The sequence below is a fragment of the Aquarana catesbeiana genome, linkage group LG08 (assembly GCF_042186555.1).
Source record: "Aquarana catesbeiana isolate 2022-GZ linkage group LG08, ASM4218655v1, whole genome shotgun sequence".
NCBI classification, from domain to species: Eukaryota; Metazoa; Chordata; class Amphibia; order Anura; family Ranidae; genus Aquarana; species Aquarana catesbeiana.
In genome coordinates, this window is record NC_133331.1 from 79,247,375 (window position 1) to 79,260,330 (window position 12,956).

Below are 12,956 nucleotides of genomic sequence, written 5' to 3' on the forward strand. Positions count from 1 at the left end.
TGGGCTGAGGTTGCTCTTACCATTCACACAGGGTCTTGCGAGATGTATGGCAATCAGGACCACTTATTTTCCCTCATTTGCATCTATTGAGCTGAGATGAGCCCCTTCCTTGTCTGTACTCACAGTGGTCGTTAGTGGGTGAGGACTAATAGGAGCCTGGAGTGGCAACCCTCATTCTTGTATGGGTTTATAGTGGGATACCTTGTTTGGCCTTGGTTACATATAGAGCTTTGATTACACCTATAAAGCAGTGTTCTTTTGGGTATATTATATTTTTCTTCTTCAAAAATTCGAAAAATTAAGAATTTATAAAAAAGGAAAATGGCATGTTTAAATTTATTGAAATTTGAATTGCATCTTCAACTTTTGGAATGTAAACATGGAATACATGAAATCACTCTCTTTTATTTTGAAATTTGTGCTGAAAGAATAAAAATCCAGTTGTTAAGGGCAACATGGTTAGTTTTTCTATCGTTTTCTCTGTGAGGCTAAGCATATTCTCACAGTTCAAGTGCTTATTACAAAAAACAAACATACAGGGTTTTGTCAACATTCTTTTTTTTTATTCCCAAAAGAGAATAAAAGCCATTATTTACAGGTATAGTTGAAAATCACAACCCTGAGAACCAAGAATATAATAAAAGTGGATAATGGCAGCCACGTGCTCAGATCGGAAGACATGTCCATTTGGAGGCCATTGATCCAAGTCTACAAGATAATGCCACACCGTGTCCGGTACCAATGCTTGCAGACAGTTCATCTCAATGACCAGCTATGCCCTCGTCATGGCACTGAGGTCACATGACTCAGAAATCCCAGCATGAAACGCCCTAGAAAAGTGGCAGCCTTTAGCAGCAATATTTAAAATACAATATTCATGGTCCATTCTTTATATGTACACTTCAGTGACTTGAATTACCTGGGCAATGCTGAACCACTTCTGTGCAATGTACAAAACATATTCTTAAAACCTAAAAACATGGTATATACCCAAGCTAGCCAGCCTCTGATCTCCCTTCTTTACTCAGCATAACTGTAAAAACAGAAGCAAAGAGATGTGCTGATTGTGATATTTCCATATGTACACTGTGCAGGAGAAGGACCATCACTAGGAGTGCTGTGACATCCCATTCACCAAACTTCTAAGCTGCTTCACCACGGTGTCAATTAACTTCTGTCTGTCCCGATCATTCTTCTTGAACTGGGCGAATATATTATTCTTCTTGTTGACGTCCTTCATCCTAGGGGAAGTAAAGGAAAAAGTGAAAGCTTTCATTCCATGCCCCACACAAGACTCTTGGCTGTGGCAGAAATTTTAGCTTGCCCTGGTATTCAGTGGCCAGCAGGGAATTGTTGTTCCTCCTCAACTGGGGAGATGAAAGTTGCCTAAACCTGCCACATGCAATAAGCTACAGGGCAACCATAACTTTGTTGAAGTCTAGGCACAATCCCATGGTCCCAGGCTACAAAAAAGGGGTAAGTCCCGTACACAAGGGCCGAATGTTGGAAAAAAAAAGTCTGGTTAAAAAGAAAAAAAAAACGTCCGACATTCGGCCCGTGTGCATGTCGGTCTGTTCGGCCAACTTCTGTCAGATGTGTATGCTGGAAAACCAGCATCTGACGACTCCCGATCAGTGCTTTCAGCCAATGGCAGAGAGCGCTGATTGGAGTTTTCTGACGGGGGAGCTGCCCCCCTGACAGAACACAACAGTTCAGTAGTGTAGATCGCTGAAATAAGAGCTGACAGTTTTTTTTCATTCAACCTGCTTGGTTGAATGAAAAAAAGACAATAGTGTGTACCCGGCTTACAGGAAGAGAGAGCCACAAGTTTTTAAAGTGGTTCTAAAGGCAGAAGATTTTTTTTATCTTAATGCATTCTATGCATTAAGATATAAAAAAACCTTCTGTGTGCAGCAGCCCCCCTAATACTTACCTGAGCCCATCTCCATCAAGAGATGTTGCGCAAGAGCCTCAACTGTCCAGGATTGGCTGAGACACAGCAGCGGGTAGCATTGGCTCCCACTGCTGTCAAAGGCAGTGAACTAATTAAGACAGAGAGTGGGTGGGGCTGAGCCGCGGCTGTGTCTCTGAATAGACAAACAGAGCAGCGGCTCTCCTAGAGTGCCCCCATAGCAAGCTGCTTGCTGTGGGGGCACCCGGCAGGAGAGCAGGACCAGGAGCGCTGGCGAGGGACCCGAGAAGAGGAGGATCTGGGCTATTCTGTGCAAAACCACTGCACAGAGCAGGTAAGTACAACATGTTTGTTATTTTTAAACTAAAAAAGACAAGACTTTAATAAGCTCAGGGTGGATTTTTTTAGTCTTGAAAAAAGATCAGTAGGTACTGTAAAAGTCAAAGCGTTTTGGTGGCTCGCAACTCCCCCTTTCATCACGGCTAACATACAAATGTATAACAAAATTAGTAGTGGAAAATTAGCTAGTTTAAAAAAAAAAAAAAATTATATATATATATATATATATATATATATATATATATATATACACATACTGTACAGCTTAGAAACCAAAGCAATATTACATGCCTTCCATAATATAAATGAATACATGTAAAAATAAGAACAGCGAAGGGAATAGTGAACAAATCAACAATTATATACTGTATTGCATGCCGTAAAAACCATAGGTTTTATAATGGGCTAAAAATGTACTACTTTTAGATCCATCTATTGATAATGTTTTATGTTGTTATACCTCATAGTTCTGATGAAGCAAGAGTTGTGAATCCCTGAAACACATTGGATTTACCTACTGATCTCGTACCAAGACTAATAAATCTATGGTGTACTTATTCTAAATTTTTGGCATTCTCTTTCTTTAACACTGTTTTTGGGCTGATCTGTGGACCCAGATACCTCGTATGATAAAAGGGTATGATGATAAGGGTCCAGCGTTCTGCCAGCACTCAACAACAAGAGAATGGTGCAGTGTGGGCGCATTTTTATTTCTGTATCAACAATAGCACCTGGACAAGAGCTTTTCAATTTGCCTGAACAATTGTATTTCGTTCAGAACAGATAGCTGGACCTCTCTGATCTCCCATACACAGGGGGGTTTGCCTGACCTGGCTGGTTATAAATAGTAATCTCAGGTCTATGGGTGGCTTAAGTGTAGGAGTAACTGAAAAATAATATACACTGCAATTAGGGATATTCGAAGGCAGTCAAAATAGGCCAAAATGTTGCTTGCAGTAACTGGGAAGTACTTGCCCTTAAACCTTTTTCAACATGCTAAAAACCCTCTGACAAGTCAGCAACTGCTCCCTTTTCTCTATAGACTAGCAAGTGTTGCTGTTAAATGTTGCACAAGTTAGATTTAAAAGTCGTAGAAGATCCACAATTAAAACAAAGACAAAATCTGCCCAACTATAGCCTTCTTGACTCGGAATACAAAAATCCAAAACCGAAGCAGGAAGCCATGCGGCTCTCTAGGTGCAGTGGAACTCTTCATTTCCATCACACCGCATCACAAATGAAGTGGACCATAGAAGATGTAGACCATAAATGAATGATAGTTTTTGTACACCTTGGGATGTGGTCCTGATACTCACTGTTAACAAATTTCAGTTTTAAAAAAAAAAATCTTTTTATATGTATGTATGTTCCTATCTACTATATCTATTATATGGAATACTATAGGTTCTGATCACATATTCCAGATAACAGCAACCATTATTTTATAAAAAATAATACACAATATCATTGTTTTTGGGAAACGCAAACACAGAGGTCCTCAAAAACAGTTAAAACAAGCCAGCAAATATATAGATACTTTAAAAATAAAATACAATAAAACTTTTATACATAGTTAAAAGGTTTGGCACACAAAAATTATACTTCAATTCTCTTGTAGATTCTGCTCCATGATGTAGTCCCTGCCCACCCTACACAAATGTTCTGCTGTGTTCTTATTATGAATATATGATTACAATGGTCAGCAACTTCTTGTCTCAAAAATTACATTTTAAAATGCAAAAAAAGAGGATAAATTAAACATAAATATAGGGCGGTGCTGTAAGCAAACTTGGGTCCTTTCCCCTTCATCAAACAGCGGTATTCACAGCTTTATAAAGGGGAACCTACTTCGAGGCAATGCTTTTTCAACACACATATGCACATTGCCACAACTGAGTGTGCCGTTGTCAGTTATTTCCCTACCCTTCCTGTGGCTACACACCAGAGATCAAACAGGGGTAGTAGACTGACCCATTAAAGTGGAGCTCCAGGCTCCTTCAGAATTTTTTTTTCAAAGTTAGCAGCTACAAATACTGTAGCTGCTGAATTTTAATAATAGAGCACTTACCTGTCCACGAAACCAGTAGTGTCCTCACCCGAGCCGATTTTTCAATTGGCTCTTGGGTGCTGCTGCCGCCATCTCAGCTAAGGATAACTGGCAGTGAAGCCTTGCCGCTTTACAGCCAGTCCCCTACTGTGCATGCGCAAAGCGCGCCACGCTTTGTAAATGGCCTGGCTGCAGGGGAAGGAGGAGGGGGGCAAACTTCTGGCTGAGTTTGTGGCAGCAAACTCAGATGGAAGTGGGAGCGGGTACCTGCCAAAACCAGGTACCCGATCCCCCTTAAAATATGCCAAATGTGGCAGCTGAAGGGGGGGGGGGGGAAGAAAACGTCCCCTTTTGGGTGGAGCTCTGCTTTAAAATGCACTGTAAGTCATGCATTAACCTGAACTGAGGAAAGTAGCTAAATTAATAAATACGTACACCCCTACCAACACATAGTCAAATGCTTGTTTTGTTTTCCACCTTGGCAGTTCTGGTTTTAAATGACCCATATAGCCACTCTTCCTGACCAGTCTTCAACCAGTCTTTGCACTAACATCACCACGTATAATGCAGGACCAGATGCCACCGTTATTCCTGAATTGTATGTGATCTACATCGCACCAAAGCTAAGGGAAAGGGGGTAAGGAGTTGGTATATTTATTAATTTGCTACTTCCTGGAATTCAGCTTTAAAGAATTTAGGTGTAATATTATATCTATAAACCATAGGCTAAAGAAATTTCACTCATGTTTAGTATTTATGTCACTGGGCTCATTAATGATGAAATATGAAAGTGTGTAATGCACTAGAGGTAACCCTAATTACATATGAAGAACTTGCATACACACTCTGTACATTGTACAGGACACCAGGGATCAGTCCTGAATGGCAGGTATATTTCACCACTATTTAGGTTGTTGTCCCTTTAAGGGGGACCGTTAAAAGAGTAGTACTCAGGGGTTCTTTACTTTGGGGTAGTCCGGCTGGAGAGTATAGAACTGATTTTCAGTACTCTCTGGATTGTCCTCATTAGGGAGGGAGGGGTTCTTCCTAAGCAGGGTAGGACTTTATTAGTTTATTAGTAATATGGTGTATTACTTACCCTATTTCTTGCTTCAGTGCTGTTGTTCTCTTCTGCCCTAATCTGTGGGCTGTGAGCAGTCCCTCTGTGTTATCATGCACAGTGCAGGGAGACAAGAGGTGAGCTTGCAACCAGGGTCTGAAGCACCTGGGAGAGGTCACTGCACTGGACCGGCTGCATGAGCCAGGAATAAGGTAAGTATTACGCCTCATCCCCTAGACTAAACAAACGAGGGTAGTTTTTGTCTAATTCCTGTCGTTCGGCTTCAGGAAAAGCATATGACTGTGATCTCTTTCCCGCTTCCTTATTTTTCCTATAATAACCATTGTTCTTCACAACATACAGTGGATATAAAAAGTCTACACACCCCTGTAAAAATGAGACAAATATAAATCATTTCAGAACTTTTTCCACCTTTAATGTGACCTATAAACTGTACAACTTAATTGAACAACAAACTGAAATCTTTTAGGTGGAGGGAAGTAAAAATTAAAAACTAAAATAATATGGTTGCATAAGTGTGCACACCCTTACACTAATACTTTGTTGAAACACCTTTTGATTTTATTACAGCACTCAGTCTTTTTGGGTATGAGTCTATCAGCATGGCACATCTTGACTTGGCAATATTTGCCCACTCTTCTTTGCAAAAACACTCCAAATCTTTTAGACTGTGAGGGCATCTCCTGTGCACAGCCCTCTTCAGATCACCCCACAGATTTTCAATAGGATTCAGGTCTGGGCTCTGGTTGGGCCATTCCAAAACTTCATTCTTCTTCTGGTGAAGCCATTCCTTTGCTGATTTGGATTTATTCTTTGGGTCGTTGTCATGCTGAAAGATGAAGTTCCTCTTCATGTTCAGCTTTCTAGCAGAAGCCTGAAGGTTTTGTGCCAATATTGACTAGTATTTGGAACTGTGCATAATTTTCTCTACCTTGACTAATGCCCCTGTTCCAGCTTAAAAAAACAGCCCCAAAGTATGATGCTGCCACCACCATGCTTCACTGTGGTTATGGTGTTCTTTTGGTGATGTGCAGTGTTGTTTTTGTGTCAAATCTTTTTGGCCAAAAAGTTCAACCTTGGTTTCAGCAGACCATGACACATTTTCCCACATGCTTTTGGGAGACTTCAGATGTGTTTCTGCAAAATTTAGCCGGGCTTGGATGTTTTTCTTTTCTCTACCCCATAGCCTAGACATATGAAGAATACGGGAGATTGTCATCACGAGTACCACACAGCCAGTACTTGCCAGATATTCCTGCAGCTCCTTTATTGTTGCTGTAGGCCTCTTGGCAGTTTCCCTGACCAGTTTTCTTCTCATCTTTTCATCAGTTTTGGAGGGACGTCCAGTTCTTGGTAATGTCACTGTTGTGCCATATTTTCTCCACTTGATAATGACTGTCTTCACTGTGTTCCATGGTACATCTAATGCCTTGGAATTCCTTTGTAACCTTCTCCTGACTGATACCTTTTAACATTGAGATCCCTCTAATGCTTTGGAAGCTCTCTGCGGACCATGGCTTTTGCTGTAGTATGAGACTAAGAAAATGTCAGAAAAAGACCTACTAGAACAGCTGAACCTTATTTTGGGCTAATCAGAGGCACTTCAAATAATAGCAAGCATGTACTGACTCCTATTTAACATGAGTTTGAGGGTGTGCACATTTATGCAACCATATTATTTTAGTTTTTTATTTTTACTTCTACCTCTACCTAAAAGATTTCAGTTTGTTGTTCAATTGAGTTGTACAGTTTATAGGTCACATTAAGGGCTCCTTCACACGGACGTGTACGGAGCCCTCTCTGCTCAGCGGGGGATCGCTCCGTCGATCCCCGCTGAGCAGGCAGATGACAGGTCCGTCGCTGCACACCTGTCAGAGCGCCGCTCTCCCCTATGGGGGATCGGATGACGACGGACCATAGAGTCCATCGTCACCTGATCCGATCCGCAGACGGATGGAAAAGTAGGTTTTTCCTCCGTCACACTTTTTTGGATCGGAGCGGGTCAGATGTCAGCGGACATGTCACCGCTGACATCCAACGCTCCATAGAGGTCTATGGAGCGTCCGTTCAGGTCCGCCTAAAAAACCGACAGGCGGACCTGAACGGATCGTCCATGTGAAAGAGGCCTAAAGGTGGAAAAAAGTTCTGAAATTATTTATCTTTGTCTTAGTTCTTTTATATCACAGAAACCTGACATTTTACCAGGGATGTGTAGACTTTTTATATCCACTGTAACTACTACTGCCAGAACACAATGAACTCTTGTATCTGTCCTACTTTTTAATTGTATGCTCAATTAGATGGCACTTCTTGTTTATGTTGCCCCATATGTGAAATATATATTTTTTTTTACACAATCATTTTTTATTAAACAGTGTTTTTGCAATAGCAGTACATAACCAGTAGCAGAATATGTCTTTTCTCAGGACCCGTGTTCTTACATTGACAGTGTTACACAAGATGTCCCATCAGTTATTAAAATATGTACTCCCAGAGCTATATACTCACTTCTCCAGCAGAATTAGCGCAGTACTGGGATTCACCCTCAGGTATTTGGAGTTGGGTTGACCATAATCAGCAAGATAAGTAGACCAATCCCAAATCATGAACAAGTCAAGAAGCTAAAAGACACAAAACATTTGTTTGCATTAGCATAACATGCATGCATGAATGGCAACTTTTGTAGAAAAGGATCTACACGGTCCAAGAATCTCCTATATGGCAAAAAAAAAGTTTATATAAAAATTGAAGCAAAACTAAAGCCAGCCAAGGTTCATCTTATCCAAATTAAATCAAACATCTGGTAGATAAGAGCTCTACTTCTGCTCCGCTTTTCATGAATTCAGACTAACTGGGAAAGTATGTGCTATCATAGTTACTCTCCAAATAGAGGGTGTGGTACACTGCAATTTGTGTATACACAGTACACAAATATTCATTATACACACGATAGGGGTCCTGGGTTCAGCTCAGTTTCTAAATCCTCTTTGTATTATTGTATTTATCTTTGAGTGCTCAAATTTTCATATACAACCCCAAAACTGTACCATATTGATAGTGTATTTGGCTTCTATTGGATATGCTCTGTTGACGACAGTAGACCACAGTAGTTTTTTGGGTCATGGGTGTAAATGGTCCATGTATTTGTAATGCATGGATAAACCAGCTGATGCTATACAAATGACTAAAATATATTTTACATTTATATGCAACTCTAGAAATTGTATTTTGAAAAGCCAAGATAATAATTTGGGAATTTAATTGCCATGTAGATTAGTGCTCAAGGCACAGCTCAAGGGACAATTGTCCAGAAGGTGGGTCTGTCCCTGGACATGAGCCATACATATAGGGCACTGTCGTCATGTTAAGTGCCATGCCATTTGTAATACAGTACTTCCGTTTTCACTGTTACTTTAGCGACAGGGTGGGGTGTGTGGAATTCCAATCTAATTTAAACCAGATCTTTACCTAGACCTAATTAAGCACATTAAAACAGTCCCTTTCAGATTATCCTCGGTGGGGAATCCGTGGCTGAGAAGCTCCAAGCTTCAGCAAGACTCCAGGGATTCCCTCCCTCCAAAACAAAATAAAATGATACCCCCTCAGCTCCCATCGTTATTGTAAGATCTGCTACAGTGGTTGTTGGTCAATATACAAGTAATCTTTTAAAAGCTAATGTGTCTGAACTAAAACAGCCAACCATTTATTAAGCTTTAAATCCGTAATCCCTTTAAGCCATTTTAAACCCACTTCCTATCCCATTTATAATTGTTTGTAACACTTAAATACCATGCTTACAAACTTACTGGGCTTCGCTACAGCTTTCCGGTACTCAGATCATCTTCACAGAGATCTATACATATGCAATCAATATACAACCTAAATCAGTACTGGCAGGTGCCCCCTCTATGGAAATAATTATTTCTAAAGAATAAAATATTCACAGCTGACCTGTGAATATATCAGTAAGACATATAAGCTTGAATAATAAACAAAATAATTATATATATATATATATATATACACACACACACACAGTGGGGACAGAAAGTATTCAGACCCCCTTAAATTTTTCACTCTTTGTTATATTGCAGCCATTTGCTAAAATCATTTTTTTCCTGATTAATGTACACACAGCACCCCATATTGACAGAAAAACACAGAATTGTTGACATTTTTGCAGATTTATTAAAAAAGAAAAACTGAAATATCACATGGTCCTAAGTATTCAGACCCTTTGCTGTGACACTCATATATTTAACTCAGGTGCTGTCCATTTCTTCTGATCATCCTTGAGATGGTTCTACACCTTCATTTGAGTCCAGCTGTGTTTGATTATACTGATTGGACTTGATTAGGAAAGCCACACACCTGTCTATATAAGATCTTACAGCTCACAGTGCACGTCAGAGCAAATGAGAATCATAAGGTCAAAGGAACTGCCTGAAGAGCTCAGACAGAATTGTGGCAAGGCACAGATCTGGCCAAGGTTACAAAAAAAATTCTGCTGCACTTAAGGTTCCTAAGAACACAGTGGCCTCCATAATCCTTAAATGGAAGACGTTTGGAACGACCAGAATCCTTCCTAGAGCTGGCCGTCCAGCCAAACTGAGCTATCGGGGGAGAGGAGCCTTGGTGAGAGAGGTAAAGAAGAACCCAAAGATCACTGTGGCTGAGCTCCAGAGATGCAGTCGCGAGATGGGAGAAAGTTATAGAAAGCCAACCATCACTGCAGCCCTCCACCAGTCAGGGCTTTATGGCAGAGTGGCCTCTCCTCAGTGCAAGACACATGAAAGCCCGCATGGAGTTTGCTAAAAAAAAAACACCTGAAGGACTCCAAGATGGTGAGAAATAAGATTCTCTGGTCTGATGAGACCAAGATAGAACTTTTTGGCCTTGATTCTAAGCGGTATGTGTGGAGAAAACCAGGCACTGCTCATCACCTGTCCAATACAGTCCCAACAGTGAAGCATGGTGGTGACAGCATCATGCTGTGGGGGTGTTTTTTAGCTGTAGTGACAGGACGACTGGTTGCAATAGAGGGAAAGATGAATGCGGCCAAGTACAGGGATATCCTGGACGAAAACCTTCTCCAGAGTGCCCAGGACCTCAGGCTGGGCCGAAGGTTTACCTTCCAACAAGACAATGACCCTAAGCACACAGCTAAAATAACGAAGGAGTGGCTTCACAACAACTCCGTGACTGTTCTTGAATGGCCCAGCCAGAGCCCTGACTTAAACCCAATTGAGCATCTCTGGAGAGACCTAAAAATGGCTGTCCACCAACGTTTACCATCCAACCTGACAGAACTGGAGAGGATCTGCAAGGAGAATGGCAGAGGATCCCCAAATCCAGGTGTGAAAAACTTGTTGCATCTTTCTCAAAAAGACTCATGGCTGTATTAGATCAAAAGGGTGCTTCTACTAAATACTGAGCAAAGGGTCTGAATACTTAGGACCATGTGATATTTCAGTTTTTCTTTTTAATAAATCTGCAAAAATGTCAACAATTCTGTGTTCTTCTGTCAATATGGGGTGCTGTGTGTACATTCATGAGGAAAAAAATGAACTTTAAATGATTTTAGCAAATGGCTGCAATATAACAAAGAGTGAAACATTTAAGGGGGTCAGAATACTTTCCGTCCCCACTGTATATATATATATATATATATTTTTTTTATTGCACGCATATTTGAACACATTAGAATATACTGTATCTCTTGTCATTGTTTATTGCTATTTCCTTTTTCTCCACCTAAAAAAGGAAAGGGAATGATTCATAATAATGTGACACACAGTGAATGTGAGATTTTCCCATCAATGGGTAGACTTCTGTTGAGTATGGGCAGCCTTATGCCCCGTACACACGGTCGGACATTGATCGGACATTCCGACAACAAAATCCTGGATTTTTTCCGACGGATGTTGGCTCAAACTTGTCTTGCATACACATGGTCACACAAAGATGTCGGAAAATCTGATCGTACTGAACGCAGTGACGTAAAACATGTACGTCGGGACTATAAACGGGGCAGTAGCCAATAGCTTTCGTCTCTTAATTTATTCTGAGCACGCGTGGCACTTTGTGGGTCGGATTTGTGTACACACGATCGGAATTTCCGACAACAGATTTTGTTGTCAGAAAATTTTATAGCAAGCTCTCAAACTTTGTGTGTCGGAAATTCCTATGGAAAATGTGTGATGGAGCCTACACACGGTCAGAATGTCCTATCACACATTTGCCATCTGAAAATCCTATCGTGTGTACAGGGCATTACGGTAGTTGCCTATTTATACTCCCATGACACATTTGCCGACCATGAAGTAAAAGCCAGACAGTTCCATCTGGTGCTCCACTGTGTGACTGGCCATTCCTGAACACAGCGCAATGTAAGTGGACATGGAAAATGCTCCAGATGAAAGGCCAGGACAAGGGGGGATCAGGAGGGGCAGCCTTTTTAGTGCTGCAAAGTGAGTACTGCATCCCCGATCCAAATCGGAGGTGGGCAACTAGCGGACCATGGCTTCTCTTTGACTGGGCTGCGGCTTTCTGTCTGCTCTGACAACTATAGCTGTTGCGTCATCCTGCATCATGTCCACTCTATTCCACCCTCACCTCAATTACCCACAGCTGATACAAAAGGTACACCATGCATGCACAACTGCCCATCCACCCCTAGCTGCTAGAAAGCAAGTGCATGGCAATGCTTTTGCTATGCAACCTCCATTCCAACTATTGGCAGCTGGAGCACAGGGTAGTGGAGAATAGATGTGCCAAGGCACGCAGGCTAGTCCTACTACTTCATGCAGCAGCAGAAAGTGAGGGGGATGGAGTTTAACATCTTCCCTTTGGATGCTGGACAATCCTATCCCATCACTGCTGAATACAGCAGGCAATTGAACAACTTTCCATGGACAATAATGAGTGAACACATAATTACATTAAATATAACGATACCCAGTCTTCTGACATTACCACCTAAAAGTACAATGCCACACATAAGTACGAACATTGCATTGCACATACTGATGATGTCCTACCATCTCTGTCTGAAACTACAGGAACACCTATTAATTCTATTGTTTTGATTAGTTAAAAAAAACTAGGAACCCGTGAGGTCAAAAGAGTAATAAAACTGCCATTAATGGATTTAAGGCAACTGCACAAAATTGAAGTCCTGTGTATTTATATTGTGACCCCAATGTAAATTTTACCGCCTATCTAATTTAGCTGACGTTTAGTGTAAGGGTTATTGCTTCTCCCCTCTCTGTGTTAGGCGCACTGGGATGTAATATGTAACTCTGGAGACAAATTTATTGAAATAGGAAAGCATTCAAAGAGTGCTCTGAGCGAGGGTGGGGGTTCATCTGTCCTGTATAGGTCCTGCTGCAGAAAGACAGATTTGAGTCGACTGAATGGTGAGGCTCCTGCTGTGAGTATGTGATCAATCCTTCCATAGACACAATGGACCCCCTTCTGGTGTTTGCTGCCTTTCTCCATAAAACAGTTAGCTGTCTTTCACTGTCAATCAAACATTACAATTTTATTATTTCCTACAATCCTTGCCCACACCGATG

General features: G+C 41.2%; 1 protein-coding gene across 8 annotated transcripts in view; it reads right to left on the minus strand.

Annotated features, from left to right (window-relative positions):
• Window positions 1-541: 541 nt before the first annotated feature.
• Window positions 542-12,956, minus strand: part of EXOC6 (exocyst complex component 6) — a 404,697-nt gene continuing 392,282 nt past the window's right edge. For all 8 annotated transcript variants that reach the window (XM_073596039.1, XM_073596037.1, XM_073596038.1 and 5 more), the window contains 2 exons: window positions 7,888-8,000; window positions 542-1,241 (listed from right to left, as the gene is read on the minus strand). In XM_073596039.1, the coding sequence (XP_073452140.1) occupies window positions 1,109-1,241; window positions 7,888-8,000 (246 nt within the window). In that variant the 3' untranslated portion in view covers window positions 542-1,108. The remainder of the gene's footprint in view (window positions 1,242-7,887; window positions 8,001-12,956) is intronic.